Source organism: Dipteris shenzhenensis, chromosome 23, assembly GCF_047967505.1.
Source record: "Dipteris shenzhenensis isolate YYH24624 ecotype China chromosome 23, Dip_SZ_1.0, whole genome shotgun sequence".
Classification (NCBI taxonomy): domain Eukaryota; kingdom Viridiplantae; phylum Streptophyta; class Polypodiopsida; order Gleicheniales; family Dipteridaceae; genus Dipteris; species Dipteris shenzhenensis.
Window position 1 is genome coordinate 34,134,494 of NC_141618.1, and position 25,867 is coordinate 34,160,360.

General features: G+C 42.6%; 2 protein-coding genes across 2 annotated transcripts; both read right to left on the minus strand.

The window, feature by feature from the left end:
* Positions 1-4,676: 4,676 nt before the first annotated feature.
* On the minus strand, positions 4,677-5,505 carry LOC147887294 (uncharacterized). Its single transcript, XM_087394800.1, has one exon. It carries the CDS (start codon positions 5,470-5,472, stop codon positions 4,876-4,878), a length of 597 nt encoding a protein of 198 aa, XP_087250926.1. The 5' UTR covers positions 5,473-5,505; the 3' UTR covers positions 4,677-4,875.
* A 16,441-nt stretch (positions 5,506-21,946) lies between these two features.
* LOC147887295 (eukaryotic translation initiation factor 1A) lies at positions 21,947-22,666 on the minus strand. The gene has a single exon (XM_087394424.1). It carries the CDS (start codon positions 22,592-22,594, stop codon positions 22,157-22,159), a length of 438 nt encoding a protein of 145 aa, XP_087250550.1. The 5' UTR covers positions 22,595-22,666; the 3' UTR covers positions 21,947-22,156.
* Positions 22,667-25,867: the final 3,201 nt, after the last annotated feature.

The following is a 25,867-nucleotide window of genomic DNA, read 5'->3' on the forward strand; positions in this document are numbered from 1 at the left end:
CAAAGTTGAACATGTCATGTGTCACCGTGGATTGTGTAGCTGCTCTATAGAAGAGGCATCCAGATGTGAAGCTAGTCAATGTAGCTATGGAGAAACAATCCAGTAGGTTATGACATATGATGGTATCACCAACCAAAAAGAACTGATAGCAATGTCGAAGGTATGTTGCAGTAGAAGTATAATCTCTATCGAATGATGCATGTTTGAAGAATAACACATAGTCGATTTGGACAAAGTGATCCAAGGGCTACATAAAAGCTGGGGCCAAAGGTGCAGGTATGATACACCGCTCTGTTGATGAAGAGGCCCATACAAATGACAAGGTATGGCAACTTGTCAAACTTGTATGCTCAAATGTCATGAGTGCATAGCTTAACATCCAACGGCATGGGATGTAGCATCTGTCATAGGCTCAAGGTCGAGCTAACAGTATAAAGGCCTAGAAGCCTGAAATAAACTGAAGATGCATAAGATGTCCCTGAGGCATAGGAGGTGCCGAATGCTAATGTAGGGATTGATCTGTAATCTTGGATTCAACCACTAATCTACATCAAGTATGGGCTATATATGACATCCATAAGTGCATGCTAAAACACTGAGTCTCCCCAGGTTGCACTATGGCTAAACCTAATGATGTCCATTGCACTAGTGTAGGATAGCATTGATTCATAGGTATCCTCATATTGAGGAATGATCTGCTGATCGAAAGAGGTGGTGATCACTAGATCCAAGGGTGGTGGAATGCAGCATGACTGAGCCGATGCTGGAATGTCCTATAGACTGATGTGCTAATCTGAATTGTTGATGAGAACTGTGTCTTAGGAGATGATTTGCTTCGTATTAGAGGTGAAAGCATCAGTGATGGATGCTGGCATGGAATCACCTAAAGAGTTAAATGTCTTGTGGCATGTATCTCCGCATGCGGCTAGAGATGTGAGTGCCTCATACTAAGGACTTACCTGCTACTGAAAAACTGCATGATCACTAAACTCCTACTGAGTATTTGCATCTATGGCAAAGGATGGAGTTAGATCCATGCATGTGCATCAAAGCAATCAGACTGTGCTGATGTGGATGGGACTGCCTCGTATTGAAGGCTTACTATCAAACATGCCTCATGGTCAGGGCTTACTGTTGAATGTGCCTCATGCAGAGGGCTTATCAAGAAGTGTGCCTCATGCTAAGGGCTTACTGACAAATGTGCATGATCAAAAACTGCGGGCTGATCCATGCTATATGGAGAATCTACATTTGATCTCTCAAGATGAATGAGGCATGAGTCTGCATCATGAACCCGTACATACCTTGTGGCAATAAATGGTCAAAGAAGGTTCTCTTTCCACTCACGAATTTCACATGGAGTCATGACAAGTGTAGCATTAGCTGTGTGGTGATGAGAATAACTCCATGCTGGAGGTGGTTTGGTGCTTTGTGCAAGAGGCTTACTTGTGTACCACCAAGAGTGTCTACCCATGAGAACATTGTGTGTGAGCTACCATGGGGGGCTTACACTAATTGTTAGAACCAAGTCATGTAAGAATGTCTATGTGCCAAGGATCAAGCCTGTAGTAAAATAATGACAACTGCGTGTCAGGAGTAGCCAAGAGGCTACACAAGGCTAATGTGTACTCGTGCAAGAACCAATGCCAAAAAATAGTAAACAATGTGATTGTACATGAGTGGCATATGTGCGTGCAAGAAGAATGCAACAATCCTGAGAATCCGAGGAAGATCTCTGCCAAGTGTCATTGATGTATGAAACTGCCAAATGCCAAGGGACTGAGCTGGTATTAGATGTGTGAATGTGTACATCGATGGTAATGGGACTCACACCATTGGGAACCAATTGGGTAATGTGGCAATGGTTGACATGGCCCAGTGGAGTTGGGTCTCCTCTATGGTGGTGCTAGTCTACAGCTAGACTACATGTCCAAGCGTCAAATGTAGAAAAATGAATTTTAGTTCGCTCATTTTATGTGCTGGATGTGCTGCAAAGGATCAAGAGGTAGTTTTCATGATGCTGACTTACAAAAATCTTAGATGTGAAATCTAATGTGACAAATGCATAGAGTGTGAGATGGTGAGCAATTTTGCTTTTTGGAGCACTACAAAACTCCCTCTGGCTCAAAAGATACACCTATTTGAAATATGTGCAACTGTGGCACATGTGGTGACATGGCAATGGGAGGTCACATGCAGAATACAAAGAGTGTGCCTGTGTGGCACTCAATGCTTAGGAGACACTGCTGATGTGGCACCCTATGTTCATATGCATAGGCTAGGTGTGCCTAGCAGGGCTTGTGTGCCACATGGCACAATGATGTCATTTGATGATGTGGCCCATAGTGCTGATGTGGCATTGAGTTGGCCAGTGATGTGTCATAATGTAGCTGATGCATGGAAAATGGGTCAGATGACATGGCAGAGAGAGATAAGATTGCCACATGGCAAGCTAGGTGTGGTGTAGAAACCACCACATGTCCTGATAAAGTGATCAATGGAGAAGGCCACTTGTCAATCTGCTAGCTATCAAAATGTGCTAGATGTTGTCAAAATCATAAGATTTCGTCACTAGTCTTGTTTCCGTCAAAGGGTCGTGGGCAAATCGTTTATCTCATCACCTTCGTTGAGGGAGATTCCTCCGTGGTTGAAGGTCACAGCTACCTCTGCAACGTTGTTGGAGGTCGCAAATGGAGGGCACATGCAGAAGTGAAGGGCCGTTTCATGTTGGTTGGGTCAGACGTGGGCATCTTGGCTGCTCGTTGTGGAAAGGGAGTGTCAAGCCCTGATACCATGATAGCAGAAGTGAGAGAGGGAGAGAGAGAGGAGTGTACGATATAGTTACATGTACACCAAGTTGTATTGAACACATGAACATGAAGATATACATGTGAACCCCTTAGGATTAGGGTTATGGTTAGGGTTAGGTTTAGGGTTTACCCCTATTCCCTAAAGGTATGGTGCAATTTACACCTCCCTCAACACATTCCAAGTTTTGGACATGTCTACGGTCCAATTTGCGGCCGAGGAAGATCTCCTACTTCTTCTTGCCGGCCGCCCACTACAGAGGCTTTTCCAAAGGTCTGTGGTTGGAGGAGAGCCGGGTGGAGAGATAGTGTCACTGCTGCTTTGCTGGAATTCTAGAGACGATCCCTCACTACGTCTAGAGCTATCGTAGCATAATGAGGATCTAGATGGGAGCCCTCAAGATTATGAACCGCATGCAGAGCCTTCAAAGGGACTACTCCTGGGGGATGGTGACTTGGTTGGCTGAGAGAGGTCACACATTCTAGATTGATGAGGTCTCTCCAGCTTACTGGATACAAGGTCAGAGCATTCAGAGGATATAGCTCCATAAGGCAATCCCTCTTGATAGCCCGGATCCTTATTCCCCAAGAGGATAGCATGTGGAAAGTAGTAGCCAGTATCATGACGTGTAACATTTTAGGGCGACTGTCACGAGGGACACACGCTTTCACAAGACTTGGCCTACAGGGTTTTCTACATATTCACTTCATGAGGGATTCATTGGTTGTATAGTCCCCCACCTCAATGTTAGCCCCTGAACTAGAGATTCCCTAGGCAGTGAGCCGAGTTTCTCTAGAGCAAGCTGATTTTCTTCTTTCAATCTTTATCAATTTTTCCATACTCACCGCCTACGGGGTTGTTTTGTATGAAGTTTTTCACGCATCATTAGAATGTTCCTCTCTTTGCCAAAAAAAAAAGCTAGAGATCTCTCATCAAATTTCATAAGGGTCAATTAAAATGAACGAATCTATGTAGTTAGAATTGCATTCACAGATAACACATTATAACACTTGAAGAATAAGAATCAAACATTGCTCAAGCTAATCAATCATAACCATCACCAATTTCAAACAAAACACTACATAAATTCTTTCAATTTCACATTACATGATTGTAAATCTAGCTTGTAAAGAAATCAAATACTTTCTTCCAAGTGCACAAACAAAGACTAAGGCAATTTTCCAACTAGAGATGTCTGCACCCATTGCATATGGCCTAAAGATAACTGAAATGGAGGACTCAAAGACAACTCAAGGTAATCAATCGAGATATGTTCCGAACCACCCAAGAGTAGTAGTAGATACAAAAATATATATGCAAATTTTATTATTAATACCAAACTTCCCTCATATAAGGATATTTCAATATGAAAAGCTATCATATTACCATAGAAGGCTCTATAAAGCTATCTTCCAATAATCTTCTTGTAAATTGTATTGATTGAAAGTCAAGACATGTTACATTCTCTCCGCCTTTAAAGTTATTGTCCTTAACGAATCATGTCAATCTACAAAGATACTCCTTTACATGCAAAAGTAAAAACAAAATTTTACTTGGAGACACTATTCACATTTACCCCATTCCACTAATCATTAGCTTAGATCTCAATCAAACATTTTGTCCTAAAACTTTCTTGTTCACACTTATGTTTGCTTACCCCTCCACCATTGATGAAAATCAACTAGCACAAGTTTCAATCGTTCCACAAGAACTTCAAAGTGCTAGCCAAAAATTGATGTAAAAAAGAAGAAAGGCCAACACATTAGAGAAGTAAAGGAATCCACATGGTTACAAGCAATCCACCTAATAATTTATTACTTGAAAAACTAACATCTATTGTAATACCTTCTCTAAATTTCATAGCTTGATAAGGTTGCATTCAACACTATCTGTGATCAAAAATGTGCCAGTGTGACCTCACCAACACAAAACACCCAAAAGTATAGTGTTCCTTTGCAGAAAGCAAAACTATATTTCAACGTGACCCATCCCTAGTAGCATGTCCAGCTCTGATCGGCGCCTGAGAGTATCCGTGCCTGAAGAAGACTCTGTACCCACATGATGATCTTACAGGAATCTGTCGATTAGTTGGTGCAAATCTGTACTACTCCAGATCTTAGAAATGTTGTGGAAAAGAGAAGAGAAGAAATGCGTAATGGAGTGCCAAACCGAGCGGAGGGCACGACCGATACGAGGCGCTAATATGATAAGCCCAACGATGAGGAGCGCAATGGCAACGGCGCCGGCGATGAAAGGCCAAAATACCCATAGAACAGCCACGGTTGCAACGCCAAGAGCACCGATGCTCTGGCAAATGGCACAGATGCTTCCCACAGCAACCGATCCGGCGTAGAGGCTCATGATCCATGCCGCCGTCGACCCAGCAACGATGCCCTGCGCGGTGAAACCCAGGACGTTTACAATGCACACCAAAAGGGCTGGGAATGCGACGACGAGCCCTAACCCGACGATCAAAACACCAGCAGAGATGAGAGAGGCGACGGCCCAACTTGGGATGCTACTGTGGCTGATGGGCTTCGTCTGCGAGCGAGGAAGAGTACTGTGGAAGGAGGATCTTGTGGAAGCTGAGACGTGAATATGGCAGCCGCTAGGCATGCACACAAGAAACGTAATTACCAAAAACCGAAAGCCCAAGGGCGTCATTCTTCTCTCTCGTGATATCGCTTTGCAACTCTAAGGTCTCAGCTGCCAATGGATCATGGACTCTCAACATCCGGTACTATGGAGGGCTCACGTTTTAGCACTAATCCATGACTGAAATCGCCTTCCTAAAATCAGAATTCAGATTTTGAAGCTATCTCAATCATCGGGTCAAAAAATCTGTGGAAGATAGAAATCTATGAGTGCCACTGCTTAGTTCAAGTGAGGGCCACTACTAAGGCACTGTGTGTCCAAAAAGTGGTGAAAGGAGGGCTTGACACATCCTCTTTTTCTATGAAGAGCATTGGGTGGCACCTGCCTCCCTATTGGGGGGGTTGATGACATTTTAAAGGCACCCGCCTCTTTACTGACCCCTTTACCCTAGTCTCTAAAAACCATCACTGTGGATGCGTTCTATGCACCATGGGCCTTGCCCACATCGTGGATGCATTCAATGCACCATGGGGCGAGCATGAGTGGACATAGTCTATAAATACCCTCGGCGCGAATGCATTCAATGGACCATGGGGCAAGCACAAGTGGACAGTGTCTGTAAATACCCTCAAGTATTCAAAACACGGCATCAAAAAGCACTATGGCCTCAGGTTTTCAAAACAAGGTGTTAAAACCCATCTATCCCTCTTTTAATGGAAAGAAGAGTACTTGAGGTACTACAAAGGAATCATAGTGTTAAACAAAGGCATCCTATAATGCCCATTAACAACTAACACAAAATTAAATGCTGACCTACTTTTTAACACGATCAACTTGACCAACAACAAAAGAAATGAACCCTCCGCTCCATAAACCCTTAGGAGGCCAAGAAGAGTGCACAACACTTTCTCCTAGTCTTAATTAGAGCTTATGATTCAACTTTTCTTGACAAAAGGTTTGCTTTTAGCAACCTTATTTTGAAAGAACAATTAAATGTGGAAACTCACAAAAGGAGATTCAACTCTCCACTACAGCACTCCCTTTTAAAAGGCGGTACTATGGATGGCATGCTTTAAATACTATTCTTTTTTAAAGGTGAAAGCTACATGATTTGAGAGCATAATCCACAAAAGTCAAGGCATGTACTAAAAAGAGCATTTTATCATGAAAATGACAATTTGCCATTCATTATTTATTACTAAATAAAAGGGTAGCCCCAGTTATACCACATAAGCCATATCCATAAATCAAAGTGCATATCATGGCCATAGCCCATAGTCCATAACCCATACCTATACCTATAGTCCATAGCCCAAAGCCATAGCCATTGTCCATTCGCCATAACCATAGCCCTCCTTAGACCATTTTCATATTGAAGCCTATGAGTTGTAGTAATATAATTTGAGTAATAACACATGGTGAAAACTTTACAAAACGTGTCATAATAGTTTTAACTTAGACTTCACTTAGAGGTCTTTTTCCTCAAAATGGTTTTCTTACCAAAATATCACATTTTCTCTTCTTTTTTAGAAATTGTCTTAGATATTACATTAAGTAAAATAAAATAAAATAAGAAACTTCGTTGCTATTATGTAGCCCATAGCTTTAGCATATTTTGAGAGTCTTTATTAATGAAAAGATATTGATTTTGGCAACATATAGCTCAATTGATGGGTGAAAGAAAGATTTTGGGCCAATTTTTTGAAATTGATTTTAATTTCTTTTAACAAAGTGGTCTAAAATGTGGGAGATAGATCACTAAGTTTGTGTGTGTGTGTGTGTGTGTGTGTGTGTGTGCGCGCGCGCGCGCGTGTGTTTTGCTCAAGAAGAATTAAAAAACAAAACTTTAATCACTAGGGCTTTATTAATAACCCTTGGGATTTTACTACCACATGGTAGATAGAAAAAACTACAAGTGCTATAACCTTGCTAAACTGTTGGCCCAAGGATAGGAATTAGGGAAAACTCTTTCTACAATGGCATTTTAATTAAACCTTGATACATGATTATGATCCATATATTATATATGTTGGTATATGGTCTTACTAAAGACCCTTGAGACTTGATTATGGTATAATCATAGAAAACTTTAGTTACTATGACCTTGCTAAAAACCCTTGGCCCAAGGAAAGTTATTAGACAAAATTCCTTCTATCGTGGCCTTCGAATATACCCTTGATACATGTCCTTAGCATATATATTTATATATGTCGGTATATACGTGTATATGTTTTTGTATATATACATATTTGTATATGTATTTGTATTATATAGAAGGGACATGTAGTATTGAAATGCCACACTTCGTACTTAATGGACCTCTCTCTCATGGAGGGCTTTCCACCTAGGCTAAGACTAAGACTAGCTACTTGCAATAGGTGTCAGCCAAGGATGTAACATACTTCCCCCCTCACAAGCCTAAGGTGCTAGGTACACTATACGTCATCTAATACAACAATCCAACTACTGGTACTGATACATCACTCCAACAAAAGGTACTTGAACAAAAATCCAATTGGTATTGCCCTTGGTGCAAGGTCTGCTTCCCTGCATGGGCACTTGTATGTTAAAACTAGATATCCCCCTTTGAAGCCCCCTCTCAAGTCCAAACTGGTACATTGTTTCCAAATCAATGAACTTCAGTGCTCCAATGACAACGGGCATGTAACAACTCACAAGGATCAATCAACTATGCTTGGATTCCCGCCTTGGAAATATGCTGACCCATCTGGATCTCCAGGAGCTCATCAGCTACATCATAACACTAGGAGACCCCTCTAGATCTGCCAGACCAAAACGTCCAAATGAAATACATACTGATAACATACGATCGCTTGAGTCAGCGAGAACAACTTCTAGTGGCTCGAGGTCCCTTCTGAAATCCTGCCTCGATCAATGATTCCCTTCCCCGTGTACCTCTGCCACAAACAAGCAAGCAATCCTCTATCTAGATCCAGAGAGCTTGTTGGTAGCACATCCTGCCTCATGCTACTAGAAGGTTGGAGTATACGTTGTTGTGGCGGTAACATTGGACACCTGGTTAATGGGCCCCCCACCGTTCCTTTGGGGACACTGCAAGCAGTAATGACCTTTATGGCCATGTACAGAATGCCTTGAGTGCCTCTCATTCCTTAGATGTCAACTATTTTTTGCCTTTCTACTAAGCTACCAAAGCCTCAAGTTGACTCTCATAGGTACGGTCTACAAAACACTCCTCTTGGTCAAGCACCATTGGGACCAATTCCTCCCAAGTCAACTCATTCATCCTTCCACTGGTTATCAACAAGGATGAATAGGAGGACCCATAATAGGATGATAACTGGGACAATAGAGTTATGGCCATGTCCTCGTAAGATATCTACTTCCCCGCTTAGAGGATCTTCCTATAACTTGTTGATGTGGTCCCGCATTAATAAAGACGTCATGGGATCCAACAACCGCATCTGGAGTTCCAAGGAAACCCTCTTCATGGGAGAGGTTTGAGTATACAGGGACGCCAAATGCTCCCATATACTCTTGGCAACTATCATGTGCTTTATGTGATTAATCACATGGGGAGTATAGTTAAGGAATATAAATTATCTTACCCTTGGATTGGCATGGCCCTAGGGCTGAGACAGGGTCTCGATCTCCTTCTGCTCCAGGTTGCCAAGATTGGATGCAAGGGGATCTATTCTAGTAACACCTATCAATATGAAATCTTCCAGATCATATGAATATAATACCAGCTCCCTCATCACCTACTAGCCACTATAATTGAGTCCATCCAACTGACGGTCAATCATAAACCTGAGCAAAACTGGAATTCTAGTCTTGTTCTCTACTGCCATCTCAGACAAAGTCGCCATGTCAAGGAGAGAGTTGAACTGAAAGAGCAGGTGGATGGGATAGACATTGACAAAAGGTGGAAGAAAGGAGAGGGTTGGAGAAGAGGATGAAGGGGCTAAAAGCCCAATGTGCCTTTCACTCTTAGCTATCCATCCCTCGAGAGCACCTCCTCTCTGATATGAAAACACCCTTCAAAGTCACCCCTTGCTGGGCACCTGAACGGTCCACACCTCACCCACGCTCCTCCTCAAAGACACCTCCGAAGAGAATCCTATACCTCCTCTCTATGTGCTAGCTCAACACTCCATCTACTCCTCGGGTCTCTAGCCAACTGTGGCTCTGATACCATGTGAAGTGCGGTGGAAATGGATAAAAATGGAGAGAGAGAGAGAGAGAGAGAGAGAGAGAGAGAGAGAGAGAGAGAGAGAGAGAGAGAGAGCATGCCTCACACGCACCACATTGAGAGAGGGAGAAAGGAACATGAGAAAACTGTAAGTAATCTCTCGTAAAAGCCCCACTACAACTAGGGGGAAAATTTTGCACAATAGGCTACTTAAGAGTTCCACAAGACTGCTCGACAACCTCAGGATGCACACAGGTGTGGAAGAATTGCTACAACCATGCTCTAGAACATGCACTATGGGGCTAGATGTACTGCTCTAGCAGATGCACACATGGGGTTGGAAGTATTGCTCAAGCAAAAGTAAAGAATGAGGGTTGAGGGAGGGCCTATAAATAGCCCCCAGTCCCTTGCTTAAAAAACAATCAGTTGGGGTCACATGGCTGACCCTCTGCCCTAGGCAACCGACCAGCAATGGAGGGTGGGCTGACCCACCTTTGTCCTACATAAGGGGCTGCCATCAACCCTACAAGGGGGGCTAGTCACCTACACCACATGGGCCGACTGCAGGGCCCGCAATAGCCCTAGGGGGGCAACCATCTCAACACACAAGGGGCTGCACACAACCCTATATAGGGGCACCCCTCATAGCCTAGGGGGCCAACTCAGCAGGTAGGAGACCGATGTTAGAATTATTGTTATAATTTAACAGTGACCAATGTAATGTAATAAGTAGGTTAGGGACACTTTTCCCTCACTTAGAGGTTTTTCCCCCTAACCTCAGTTAGTTCACTAACTACGGTTAGTGAAGGATAAGGTTTTGTCACTTAGACAAAACCTATCACTCTATTCAGTTGTAACACACTCATCTAATTGCAACTATCGTTTCCAGCTCTCTCTCTCTCTTCTACTCCTGCTCTCACACTTTGCTCTCTCCCTATTCCCACATTTGGTATCAGAGCAGTGTTTCCTTCCTGGATGTGCTCCCAGCTCCTTGCCCAAGCTCCTCCTACATCAGCCCGTACAGCCAATCTAAGCTGCTCCGTACGTCCATACCAGGCTGCCCGTACAAAATGTCGTACAGCTGTACAGCACATCGTACAGCCGTACAGCTCGTCGCATGTACAACTGCAGTGCCTATTCTGTACATTCCATACACAGGCAGGTCGTCATCGTTGCCGTACACAGTTCGCCATCGTTGCCGTACAGCAGGTCGTCAGCCGTATAGCCCGTCGCCAGACTGTACGGTTCGTCATACAGTTTCGTACGCCTGTACTAGCTCGTCGACAGCATCGTCCATATGCTCCCTTACCATCCGTACAAAGTACAGCTCGTCGCCAGCCATACAGCCTCTGTACAGTCCGTACAAACTACCAGGCCAACTCGTCGTACAGATCCGTACATCCGTACAGGTGTATGGATTTTGAACGTACACTTGCCAGCTGTGCCGTTCTTTGTCCGTACACATCTTCCTGCAGCAGTCCATACAACTAGTATGGGACTATTTCGTTTGCAGGTGTTGTGCTGGAGAAGACTCTCTGTGCAGGTTACTTTCTTTGCAGGTACATTTTGCAGGGAGCCATTGTTTGGTAGAGCAGATTTTTGGGCAGATTTGAGCATATTCTTTGAATTGGGCATTTTGCAAAATTTGGGGCTTTTCATCGATTTGCCCTAATTTCAACTCAATTTCACCTCACCATTTGGGGCTTTTGCAATTACACTGCAATTTTGCAGTGAAATTTGGGGCTTTTGCAGGCAGAGAGCAAGTTGTGCAACATTTGGGGCTTTTAGACCATTTGCCCCTTTCTGGTTGCAATTTCAAGCCACAAATTGGGGCTTTTGTGTTGGGAGAGCGATTTTGCAGGTTTCAGTTCACACTGCCTTTCTGTGAGTGTTTTGAAGCACTTTTGGCAGGTTTTGGGAGAGATTGGATGCTCTGGCAGATTTCTGACAGAGACATTACAGATATTTGAGTTGCATTTTTAGCTAGTGTTTGGCTGTGTTTTTTTGGGATTTGTGCACTCCATTCCCAGCAAGGGAATTCAGATTTGCATTTGCTGTATTTTCTTTCTCAGACATGGCCCAGCAAAATCAAAATGATTTCGGTTTCAGTGGTCTCTCACAAGAGGATAAGCTGGATGGTACCAACTACTCCCTCTGGAGTTTTATGGTACACAATATTCTGATTTCTCGTACTTTGTGGGACTATGTAAATGGGGATGAGTTCCAGCTAGCAAATGTGGCACCTAATACCCCTCCCCAACAAGGAGGAGGCAGAGGTCGTGCACAGGGTACAGTTGCAGCACAAGTTATTGGTGCAGTTATACCTACCACTCCAGAGCAGAAGAGATGGGATTCACGTGATGCTTTAGCTTTGTTGTGTATTTCTCTTTCAGTGAAAAGATTCATCATTCCACATATCCGGTCGTGTAAGACCTCGAAGGCAGCATGGGATATTTTGGAAAAAATCTACTTTCAGTGTCCACTCTTGACAAAGCTGGATTTCAGGTCATTTTTGAAGATGACAAGTGTGCAGTCCATGACAGAGAGCATGACTATGCCTTGAGATTGTCTTGCACTTTGTTACGTGGTCTTTTTCAGCTTGACATGTATGAGAAAAGACCAACACATGCTCTTGCAGTTTCCACTCCTACTGCTGCTATGCAAAATGCCGAGTTATGGCATGCCAGATATGGACACATGCATTATGGCAGCTTGATGACGCTTCAAAAACATGCCATGGTTGATGCATTGCCTCGTCTTGAAATACCTCCTCCACATGCCTGTGAAGGGTGCATTCTTGGTAAAATGCACAGATCTCCTTTTAAGAAGGATGGATCAGTAAAAGCTATTCGAAAATTACAGCTTATCCATAGTGATGTCTGTGGTCCCATGAGGACTCCATCATTGGGTGGTCATCTTTACTTTGTCACTTTTATAGATGACTACTCCAACTACACTTGGGTTTATGGGCTGAAACGCAAATCAGAAGTGTTTATGGTTTTCAAACACTTTGTAGCCATGGTTGAGAATGAATCCGGACTCAAAATACCGACATTACTCACAAATAGAGGAGGGGAGTACTTGTCTGCAGATTTTGATGCTTTTTTGAAAGACAAGGGCATTGTACATCAGCTTACAGTGAGGCTAACTCCTCAGCAAAATGGCAAAGCTGAGAGGAAAAATCGTACTCTTATGGAGATGGATAGATGTATGCTAAAAAGCAAAAAATTGCCTCACAAATTTTGGCTTCAAGGTCTCATGTGTGCGAATTATGTTTTGAATTGGGCACCCACAAAAGCATTGAAGACCAAGACTCCCTATGAAGTTTGGCAAGGGAGAAAGCCTTCTATGGATCATTTCCGTGTCTTTGGATGCCTTGCATATGCTCATGTGCCGGTGGAGTTTCGGCATAAGTTTTCTGATAAGGCAATCAAATGCATTTTTGTTGGGTACAGTGCAGAGAGCAAGGGCTACCGTCTCTACAATCCTGTCACACGCAAGATTATTGTCAATAGAGATGTTATATTTTCAAAAAATTCAGCTCACACTCAAGCTGAATTTGATTTGCCTTCTTCTTCTAATGATGTCTTTGAGGGGTTACTACCCATTGCCTTGGGTTCCCCTGCTGATATATCTGATGCAAATCAGAATTTTCAGATACCTCCACATGCTCCGATTCAGCCACAGGATGTCTTACCACCTCCACACATCGTGGAAGAGGTTGTTCAGCAAGAAATTGCAGATATACATGCAGCAAAAACAGTCCCAAATTGGCTGTTACAAACTCTCAAGGAGAGTAAAATTGATGCTCCATTACCTGGCAGAACTCAGAGTGCAGTAAGGCATGGGGGAGGTGCTCTTTCAGTTGAATCAGCTTACGCAAGTACTCTTCTTGATGAAGAGGAACTTGAGACATTTGAAGAGACACAGGATAATGTGCATTGGATGAATGCCATGCACGATGAGTTGCAATCCATTCAGATTGTCGATTTGCCACCAGGTAAACATGCCATAAGTACACGGTGGGTTTTCAAAGTTAAAAGAAAGCGAGATGGCACCATTGATCGGTACAAGGCAAGGCTGGTTGCAAAAGGATATGCTCAGAAAAAGGGCATAGACTATGAGGAAACTTTTGCTCCTACATCCAGAATGACAACCATCCGGTCAGTTATAGCAATGGTTGCAAATTTTCAATGGAATGTTCATCACTTGGACATAAAAACAACCTTCCTTAATGGAGACTTGTTGGAAGAGGTTTATGTCAAACAACCTCCAGGCTTTGAAATTTTAGGAAATGCACTTCAGGTATGCAAGCTGAATAAAGCTTTGTATGGGCTGAAACAGGCCCCACGTGCATGGTATGCAAAAATTCATGCCTTTCTGACCAGCAAGGGGCTACACAACATTCCAACTGAAAGCACCCTCTACATCAAGAAGGATGCGGGGGATATTTTAGTCATCATTCTTTATGTAGATGACTTACTGCTCACAGGGTCAAATGAAGATAATATTGCAGATTTTAAAGCTAAATTGCAGACCACTTTTGACATGTCAGATTTGGGGCTGCCACACTTTTATTTGGGGATCCAATTCACTCAAGAGAAAAGTGGCATCGGTATGTCTCAATCCAAGTATGTGCAAAAACTCTTGGACAAATTCAACATGCAGGATTGTAAGCCCATAGGTCTCCCATGGAGCCAGGGCTGAAGCTTACAATGCATGAAGCAGGTGAATCATTTGATGTCACACTCTACAGTCAGGATGTTGGATGCCTCATTTATCTCTGCAATACACGACCTGGTATGCAGTTTGCAGTTTCTCAAGTGAGCATATATATGCACAGCCCAGTGGCAATTGTTTCTTTTTGGGCAAAGCTTGTATTTCTTGGTTGAGCAAGAAACAATCTACAATGGCTACCTCTTCATGTGAAGCTGAGTACAGGGCAGCTTTCATAGCGACAGTTGAATGTGTTTGGCTGCATCGTTTATTTGCTGATCTTCATCTTTCATTGGTGGGTCCTTCTCCAATTCTCACTGGTACTCAAAGTGCTATTGCAGTGGCAAAGAATCCTGTGTTTCATGCTCACATGAAGCATATTGAGGTTCACTATCACTACGTCAGAGAGAAGTTGCATGCAGGAGAGATCAGTATGATCTATGTGTCAACACATGACAATGTTGTAGACATTTTCACCAAAGCACTTCCACGTGAAAAGTTTGAGGCATTTCGCAGTGCCCTGAACTTATCTCCTTTTGGTGATTGATCATTTCCTTGTACATGACATTGGCACTGCAGGGGGTGTTAGAATTATTGTTATAATTTAGCAATGACCAATGTAATGTAATAAGTAGGTTAGGGGCACTTTTCCCTCACTTAGAGGTTTTTCCCCTAACCTCAGTTAGTTCACTAACTACGGTTAGTAAAGGAGAAGGTTTTGTCACTTAGACAAAACCTATCACTCTATTCCGTTGTAACACACTCATCTAATTGCAACTATCATTTTCAGCTCTCTCTCTCTCTCTCTCTCCTGCTCCTGCTCTCACACTTTGCTCTCTCCCTATTCCCACAACCGACCCTCCTCTGCCCTGTATAAAGGCTACTGCAGAGCCCCATTTTTTAAGGAGGACACATGTTGTACAAGGAATGGAGGATTTCAAACCGACCCTCCTCTGCCCCATTTTTTTTACTGCAATCGAAATCCTCCATTCCTTGTACAACATGTATCCTCCATTCCTTGTACAACATGTATCCTCCATTCCTTATACAACATGCAGATCCATTCACTTAAACCAGTAAAAAAAAATGCTACACAGTGTTTTGAAGGTAAGAACTTGACATTAGAAGCTTGAATATACTAAAAACTAATACTCTCACATAGTGTAAGACTAGGTTCGAGTCCATCTTGAGCAAATACTTGACTCTAGTAGAATCAAAGTAACAAAGCACTTAATGAGTGGGACCAAGAGCACTACATGGTCAAGGTAGCTCTCAATGTAGCTTGAGGTGTTGGCACAAGTGCCAATCAATGTAGAAACATCTCGACCACCATGGTGTCAAAGCAAGACACTCAGTCGTCGTGAGGACTATGGCCTCTTTGTGAGACATCACTGCATGATTAGCGTGGCAAGGAGAACATGTAGATGTAGTTTTTCCCTCTGAGAGGAGAGAGGCCCTAAAGCCGACATATACATGTTTTGAGAGGGTGGAATCAACACTACCTTATGGACATCCATCTGCGCGGAGAGTCCCTGAGTTTGCATAAGGATAATTGTACAAAATTGCAGTCCATCCTCACAATAGTGTGTGTGTAGACGAGCATCGTAAATTCTTGGATGTTCTTGAGTTTTGCAAAGTGTAAGAGAGATGGAGCATATACAAAGCTCCTCGATTCGTGTGGTTTTGTATTTTTGAATTTAAGTTTAAAATTCTTAAATAATGTATTTATATTTTTAATTTTCAATTCATTTTAGATTAAATGGTAGCCTTTGGCACGAGTTTACTGAGCGAGCCATTGGTACGTTGTCTTGCACATTAAAGCTTGTACTCAATGCCCAAACTTTGCACTTGCCGAGTGCTCCAAATTGGCACAAAAATATTTTCATTTTGCTATACAAATACCACTGCTAGCTTGACACAACAGGTACAAGGGCTTTAGTAGTGTATTACCATCACACCCATATTTTACCATCACACCCATATTTTCTCATTGGATATGTAGGTGCAAACATTAGTTTGTCAAGGGTTCCCATACTCATGAACCCATGTATAATCATGGGTTCTATTGGTAGGGTTATTCCCATTAATCTCCACCAAATCACAAATCTTTGTATTAAAAAATATAGTGTCCTTAATCTCTTACTATAACAAATGGGAAGGACATGGGGTACTGTAAAAAATGATATTATATTAAGAAATGCTTGGGTTGTGAGCTTCTTTACCATGGTACCCACATAGTGAAAAGTTTATATATGGTTGTATGTACAATATACACAATTGTATGTATATGCATTTGTAGTGATACGCATGTATAGTACTAGATGAATGGCTCATAGGAGGGGTAAAAGGATAGAACCTCATCTACCTTGGCCTACCCAAAAACTCTTTGTGCATGGGCACAGCTTCTATATATTTACATATATGTATGTATATATACGGTTATATATTAAAAAACATTACTGTATACAAGCGTGTACACACACACACACACACATGTGGATACATTTATTTGTTTATATATATGTCGGAACATGAACATTGGGAAAAGACGAATTATGCCCAATACTTACTATGGCCTAGTATCCCAGACATAATCCTTGCAAAGCTGGAGAAGATTGCATTCCAACCATGGAGTCCTCTTTCCCAAAGAAGGTTAAGGGAAAAGAGAATGAATTTTCATTCTCAAAGATGATGTGGAACATAGGAAAGGCATGCCATTATGTAGAGGTGCATATAACAACGAACGGATGTTGGAGCATTCTCTTGAAATCCCTCTTGGGGTTAATAATGGAGATTTGGTGTGGCTTGCATCCCAACTAGTCTATCTTTTTTTCACAAGAGAACCCCCTTTATTCTATGAACTACAAAAATGGTTTTTGCACAACTTTGATGTCAAGATCAATGTTATCCTTTTTGTGCTAGTAAACCTCCTTTATTCTATGAATAAAGCACAGATGGTTCTTGCACGACTTTGGTCTCAAGATCAATGCACACTCTTGTAGGTTTTTGGGTAAAGGTTGTTTCATGGTTCATTTGGAGTCTCAAGCCTACTAGAATCAAGTACTATCCAAATCTTTGACATTCAAATGCGTCGTCATGCTTGCTTTTCCTTGGTCCCCCTAAGTTTTCAATTGAAGACTTTATGCATGCAATGTGCCCAATGGGTCGATTTCCAAGAGCTTCCAATTTGGTTGGATGGGCAACTTGAGGTTGTGGCATGGCCTAATATTGTAAAGTCCTTTTAGGCTAGTCCAAAATGTGCATGGATCCTCTAGAATCGTTCGACGACTCACTCGAACAACTTCAAACTCAAGGTGGGTGGTCTTGTAGTATGGAATAAGAGAGTTGTCTTTGTACTTTTCCCTAACACATGTTTCATCTCAAGCAAGTCAACCTACACCAAAAGCCGCCCCTCTCTTACTTCTAAAGTGGATCCCATCACCACTTGGGAAAAGTAGAACCACTTGCAAAGGGATGGGAAACCCCCAAGAAAGCATCCAAAGATATTCCTCTTCACGAAAAACAGACACACAGCTAGAGTCCCTCTACTCCAATAAGATCAAGCTTCACATGACAAAATCTCATCATCCCATACTTAGACATTCCTCCAAGACACAGCTAGAGTCCCTCTACTTGAGCAAGATCAAGCTTCAAGTGATAAAAATTATCCTCCTCCCATACTGACATGCCCCTCCCCCCCCCCCCCCTCTTAACAGATGTTAGCGTTGTCCTTGAATAGGTCAAAAAGATCAAAGAGCTTGCTAGGTCTAATGTTGAATAGAAAGAATTGATTCTCTATCCTTCAAAATGAGAAATAAAGAGGGATACTTCGAACCTTCAAGAGGTATGTTCAATCTCGGTCGTTTTCGACATGGCAAAGGGACCAATCGCCTTCAATAATCTTGTGAAACATACATGGTCTTTGCTCTAACAATAGACAAAAGTCATCTCTTCGGAAGCTTAAGGCAATTTTTTCCTTTTTGCAAGAGATCGAGATTGAGAACGCTGAAGTTAACGTTTGAATACAGCTTTTCTGAAATTCCAGGTTTTTATTCACAATCCAACTAGGGGGTCTGGTGGAGTTGCTATTCTAGTATGTAACCTTTTGAAGGCTCACTTTTTCTTCAACCACATCAAATGGAGAATCCTCATTATTCAGGTCACATTAGGTGATTCACTTTCCAAGTGGCCTCTATTTATGCTCATAACAGGTTGGAGGAGCAAGCTAAGAATAGGGATTTGGTTTCTTTCCTTAGCCTTGAGAATTGTACACTAGCTGGGGGACTTTGAGCAAATGTGGACCACTCCCACCCCACTCCCAAAATGAAGCAGAAGTGTGGAAAGCCTTATCGTATAGGTTTGGTCTGAAGAATTGTCCCATTTACTTAGTGAGAGACTTTAAAGAGTTTCATTGGTGTGACAAGCAAAATGCTCCCCTCTTCAAAGAAGCTCGTTTCGATAGGTTTTACGGCACCAGCAAACAGGAGGTAGGAAAATACATTATGTGCCTTCGGAAGGCATAACTGCTATTAAAATGAATGGTCTTTGTGTGCTAAGTCAGCCTCATCGGTTTGCAAATGGTTGTTTGAGCGACCCTTCTATAAAGCACCTTGGACAAAGCTGGCTAGGATCAGCTGGCTAGGATCAAAGCCTCAGAAAAGAGGTTGGGAAATGGTCTGGGCCGAGCTGGCAAGAAAAAGTTTCTAGCTTTTCCCTTTGAAATTGAAAAATTCAGACCTCATGGTTTGTCTATTGCCAGGCTTGGAAGATAATTGTCTCTAGGCTATTTGCAGATGGCTGAATTTATGGGATGCTAATGCAGCCAAGTACGAGTCCAGGGAACAAAGGCAATCAACTAGATGAATCCAGGAACATTCCCAAACTCATCCTCTAAAAACACAACATAGTGCAGTTTCAATCTCATGATAGTCACTCATAAGGTTGAAATCCATAAACTCCATCACGCATAGCAGGGACTAGATACTATGACATTCCCTCTGACGTTGCCCAACAGTGGGTGTAGACTATAGTATAAAAATATGCTCACACATACAAATCCACATACCCACATACTTAAGCACCCATTTATACAAAGTCTTCATACTGAGTTTCTGTCGGCACTCAAAATACTCACTTGCTGAACACAATTGTTTGGACAGGTTATGCAGTCTGCTCGATATTATCGAACACTGTTAAATTACTATAGAGAATGGTGGGTAGGATGGACTCCAGAGGAAGCACCCGGATGTTTCGAGCTAACCCAATGCTATTCCAATTTGATGGAGGCCTCCATGCCTTTTCTGTGATGCCCTTGCATTTGGGGTTGTTCTGACGCCCCTAGTTTGTGGAGAAAAAGATGTCCCAGTTTATGGAAAGGATGGTGCTTCCCTAAGTTCGGATTCTTTGGGTGGAAAATAATTATACAGTAGCTACCAATAGGCGGTGAGATTGGGAGGAGCTCAGATTCAGTGCCCCACCTTAGCAAGGAGCTGTAGAGTACTGTCAGGAGGGCTATTTCCCTTTCTGGCCTGATGCAACAGCACATTATCCACTTGCCCAATGCTCTCTAAAGAGATAACCGCTTCTTTAACTTGAACCTTGTCAGATCAGGTTTTGCAACTGAATCTTTCAGAGAGATGTTCTAGTTTGGCCTTTAAAGAGGCAACCAGAGTGATCTGGCTAACTGGATCAGTTAAGGTGTTAGCTTAACCCAGGTTCCAAATAGGGATTTCCTGCATGGCAGAGCTAGAAATGTCTTTTTCTGGGTCTGGCCAACCCCTAATACAAGCCGCGGCACGTTCCCCAAACCCCTCTCACGCAAGCATAACAAGCTGGTAAGCTAGTCTACATAACCCCCTCATGGAATGAGCACCCAGGGTATATGGACATGTGTGTCTACGGGTGAGGGCGATGCCCTCCTGGTGCAATGGTGAGCTTGAGAAGCTCTATGGTTGGACTGTGAGTTCCAGCTAGTTCTTATTTTGTAACCTTAGTCTTTGATTCATTCAAGCAAACCTCAACTACCCCAATTCTATCACAAATACACAACTCATTTCGAACCATGCAATAGGTATACACAGTCCTTCCATTGTACAAATGACTACAACTTCCAACCCTTGGCTGGGTAATCTTACAATGCCACACGCAGAGGAGTGCCATTGAGTGCCTTGGCACTATATAAATTATAATACATAAGGGGCCAGGTCATTGATCTACTAACAGTGGTGAGTCATAAATTCAAAGTCTTGTCAAACAGAAGGAGGTGCCTCAACGTAACAGTGATGAGTCATAAGTCCAAACAGAACGAGGTGCCTCAACCGTAACAGGTGTAAGTGTCATAAATTCAAAGTCTTGCCAAGCAGAAGGGTCCAGTAGATCAGGATATGATCCAAGAATGTTGAAATTACAGAGTAAAGAGGCATGCTGAACTCCTAAGTCGTGATGTGAACATAACATGAGGCCAAATATACGCTACAAATGCAACAAAACAGGAACGTCTGTATTCAAAAGAATAAAACTATACACAAGCATTCCTAAAGTCAGCAAAATAATATCAATCCCGATATTAATTAAGCTCAACGTGATTGTTACGACACAGAAGCTTCAAATCATTGAAGATATCACCAACGTTGAAATTTTGAGATTTTTGAAAGTGCACTAAAAACAGTAGGCCATTGCATTGTATATCCAATGCAAAGAGTTGCTGATAAGATCTCAATTCAAATAAGCACAGAACCAAAGGCACTTCAATGGGGAAAAAACTGTTTCAATAAGTCAAGCAGCTCAACTTATTGCTAATCTGCAACAAAAAGATATACCTTTGTAAGATTAGAATAAGTCCAATCTGCAACAAAAAAAGTTCATGCAGTCACAAACTCCCATCAAAAAAGAAAATCAGCAGGATAATGTCACTACAGTGAACATTTGTGAATTGCAAACGTGTCCTGTATCATAAGGAACCTCAACAATCGAATCATAACGTACAGCAAGCTTCCATCGGTAGAAACCCATTTTCCTTTAAGGTTCTGTGTCGGAAGCAGAAAATACCAGAACCTCCCAAAAAATCCATTGTGTCACGAAATATTAACAACCATTCAAGCTTGACAATATCTAGTCAAGCATTCATGAATGAGTTTCATATACAACTTCTCAAACACTCTCAATATCAAGGGTGAAGGTGAAGTAACAAACATGGTGGTAGTTCAAAAACAAGTGAACAAGACAGGAAAATATCACATAAGGATCTCAGCGGTTGCTCCTGATCACGACACTAACATGCCAAACTCATTCAGATAAGTGAGGGAGCCTTAAGAATGCATTCAGCCCTAGATGCATCCAACTATGATAGAAGACTGACCCTTTTCGCATACTACAAGGATGTGGCCCAAACCCTAAGTTTGATTTATACAGTTAGTTGTATTCAAAACTTCACTGACACAGCCGACTCCATGGGCTTGCCACCAGAAACAGCAGTCAAATATAGAGCATGCCACGCAAGCCTTCTTCAAGAACTTATGGTAGACCGTATCAACGATCACACAGAAATCGCGAAAGTTTAAGCATTTCTAAAAATTTGTAATCGGAAAGAGTCTGCAAAAGGACCGCCTAGTTACCGCGGATGTTTCATTATAAAAACTATTGATGCACTGATGCACGTACACAAGAAGCTTGTTTATTCAAAACCTTCCGGCTTCAATTAGATTAGAAAACTATTGTATACCGCTTTCTTGTACTTCAGAAAGCCATAAATCTAACGTCGTCACTGTACAGTAGTTATTTTTCACCGTCATTACTTATACCCTTAGCAATCATAAACTTCGCCTGACGTTGGCAACAAGAACAGCAAACATGGCGGCTACCGTGGAATTAAATTTTGTCGATGTCTTCATCCTCGAACTCCAGATAATCATCGCCAGCCCCCTCATCCTCCTCGTCCATTCCACCCGCGATACCCTCGTTGAGCCGCACATTGTCAGGAAGCTCTCCATACGCCTTAAGGAGACGGGCCTCGTCGGGTTGATACTTCAATATGACATCCGCCTTGTCGTCCTGGTAGTCACGAAGGCCGACGAGAATGATATCCCCGGAGGCGATCCAGACTTTCTTGTGCATCTTCCCGCGGATGTGGCAGAGGCGTTTGGAGCCATCGATGCAGAGGGCTTCACAGCGGCCATTGCCGAGCATACGGAGGACTTGGGCGTATTCTTGGCCATCTTCTTTGAAGACGAGCTCACGTTTCTCATCTTCAGCCTCGTTTTTGCCGCGTTTACGGTTCTTACCTCCCTTACCCTTGTTCTTAGGCATGGCGAAGGGCTGAAGTTTAGAGCTCACACAGACAAGAAGCTGAAAATGAAGAAGATGAAGATGACGATGAAGGTTGAAAAATGAAGACGACCATCGTCCAATAACTTCGTCGTTATTGCCCCCCGCCCCTTGTTAGGGTATGGCCCTTGGAAGGTCTTTGTTTCAAAGGGCCCCTCCCAAGGGTCCCATAGGGTTTACCCGCGGTTTGGGTTGCCCTAATCACGCCCATCCTCGGAAATTTCCGCGTCGCTATTCGCCTTCCGCCAGCCCAACAAAGACGCCCGCGTAAAGAAAACCTATGGCACTGGCCGGGAGATGTTCCCACGAATGCACCACCAACCGAAATGCTCAGTCACCTGACCATTCTGACAACGCAGCAGGAAAGATGAGCGTTTGGATTGGCAGGATAGATGGTAGCCCCGTAATGCCCGAGGAGAATGGGAAAAAACACGTCTCCAATGCTACCTTGTGGCATGGCGATTTCCATTGACAGTCGTGAGAACGAGGTGGACTTTGAAGATTGATAGCAGTTTTGGGCATTCCCGCTGACGCGGGAACGTCCTCTAATACAAATTTTTGCTAACTAGGGGGGGCCTATTATTCACGCCCATCCAAAATTGTGGCTTTGGTCAACTTAACTTCATTTAAAGGTGTGGTTTAGGTCTTACTAAGTGTAATTAGGGTATTCAGGCTTTGTCTGCATATCGAGGCTTTGAATGCTCTTGTTATGTTTGGAGCATGATGGCTCTGCTTTCTGTGGTGGGTTGCAAGAGGTTGCCCGTCGAGGTTGCATTCGGAGGGCTCGACGGCTATCTTGTTCTCGCACGGGTGTGGCGATGGATGAGGAGAACGATTCAGTGGGTGTCGCGATGGATGAGGAGTAACGAGACTTTGTTTTTTGCAGGTCGCTGGAGGATTGATTTCATGATAGACTCACCATGTTTGTTTTTGTTTAGCAAGTAGGCCCTTGTTGATCATTTAAGAGGGCAGTCTTTCTTCGCTTGCACCTCTTCAAAGATCACATATCAACGTAGTGGAGGGGGATGATCGTGTCAGACAAATCGCTATCTGTTCTAACATATCTGTTCTAACACTATACAAAACTGCGTTCTCTGCATGCTTCGGTGGCTATATAACAAGAGCTTGCAGGGCATTCTTCGAGCTGTGATCAGATTCTCATGGTTGTGTATGATTTGTGTGATTCGTGTTGTTTAGATATGCATACCGAGATGGCCGATTCGGAAGGTTGTATCTGTTCGAGTGTTCTTTGATTTGCAATTTGGATGCATGTGTCGGTGTGGATCGTGGGTTTGGTTCGGTTTCCTGTGTATGCATGGGTTCGCTATGTTGAGGGTTTGCTGGGACGATGCATGCACCATTGTGGAGGTGTGCCAATTCAATGTCCTGTGCACTATAACGTTCGGACTTACAGTTTCGGAATTGAGATTAGGATGTTGCTTAAGATGGAGGCAATGGTGCGGCTCCTTCTATTGACATACAACTGATTTCCAGTTGTCCCCTCTTCTCAAGCAGTGCATTGAAGCTGCTTGAGCTCTCGCCTCTCAATTGGTGTGAAGCTTTAGCTAGCTAGCCTCCCCCTGCTATGATGGTCAGTATTTGGTTGTTGTGGTCGACAGTCAAGAGAAAGTGGATTGCGGGTCAAGAGCAATGAAAGGGAAGGGGATTCAAGGTCCTTTGTGTGTATGTGTGTGTTATACGAAGGTGTGGATTGCTTTTGGTGTAATGTGTACTTGAGGGTTTGTTGGGATGCTTGGTATTCCGTTGCTCTGGTCTCGACAGTCGTGAAGGGCTCTGCTCAATGGTTGACAATCGTGAATTTGGTATGACATTGCTTTGGTCGATTGTCATGAAGGTTTGATTCGTATACAAATCATGAGAGGAACTAAGAAACTGTGTGTGTGTAAGGTATGAGGCGTCAAACAGACGGGTCACGAGAGGAACTGAGACGGGCGATTCTCTATGATCCAATTCAAAGAGACGGTTGTCTATGTGTGTAAGGTCAGTTTCGTACATGATGAGGTGTCAAACAGTTTTCGGTTGTCTGTGGGGGGTTCGGGTGGAAAGTGTGAATTGATGTGTGTGTGTGAGCTTTTCGGGGTGCTTGCCATTGAATGAGTCAGCAAATGTCTGCAATTGTGCATGCATTTCTTGGTTTCTTTGTAGTGTGACAGTTAGATGGCAGCCTGTTGCTTGCCTATTGCACAGTGTTGGTTCGTATTTGCTGTATTGATTTTCTATTGCATTGTCATCTATTTGGCCATGTTGGAAGTTTAACAATTTGGTTGCATTCTATGTGATGTATGTGTGAGCTTGTGACTAGACTCGCATATGGATTATATATCCCCACATTTTAATTCTTTTAAACAAAAGTGAACATAAACCAAATGTGCCATGAATTGTTGCAATCTTTGAAAGTTATATCAACTGCCAAAAAAATGAACAACTAAAGAAAAGGGAATTTGATGAGCAAAGACAAAGCGGATGTGAAAGAACCATAGCATGAATTGCTATGATTTTTGTAAACCAAATGAATTTTTAAAAATTCAATGACTAGAAAAACAACATGGTTCGATAGTGTGCTTTGGTTTGAGAATGAATGCATTTGCATATAGGGTATGCCCCCACATTTTTTGTCTACAAGAACCTCTAATATATGACATTTCTTCCTTGATTTAAAATGAAAAAATACGTTTCAAATAGGAGTTGAAATAACCAAAAAAAATCCCAATAAATGCTATTGTGATTTAAGAAAGACATGCAAATGTAGGGCATTGCTATTTTTCGAGCCTAGACCCTCGCGCTTTGAGCCTAAAGTCCTGAGCTATGAGCTCGACGTGTACATAAACAAGCATTTCCACCATATATTAACACACAGAGCCCTCATCACCCAAGGCCTTTGATCATGAATGCACCAACCCAAACCACCCTTTCTCAAAGAAATGGTAAAATATATTTAGCCCAACATCCAAACCCAGATGTCAATCATAAAGCTACACAATGGCAACCATGAAACTAGACATCTGCATATGCAGGTGGAAACTCAAAAAGAATATTGTCGTCATACAAGCTAGGAAGTAACCTTAAATTTATGCCCAAATTGAACATCTAGGATGAACTCCTTCTCACCCCCCCTCAAAGTTGTAGGAACTTCAAATGAAATGTCCTCATTAGATTCATCAAATAGTTGATGTAGTCTGATAGTCACATTATCAAAGACAAAGTAAGAACAAATCTCTTTAACCCCAATAACAC

What these genes read in the sequence shown, in the direction of transcription:
- LOC147887294 (XM_087394800.1), bottom strand. Translation starts at nt 5,472, where the DNA reads ATGACGCCCTTGGGCTTTCGGTTTTTGGTAATTACGTTTCTTGTGTGC.
- LOC147887295 (XM_087394424.1), bottom strand. Translation starts at nt 22,594, where the DNA reads ATGCCTAAGAACAAGGGTAAGGGAGGTAAGAACCGTAAACGCGGCAAA.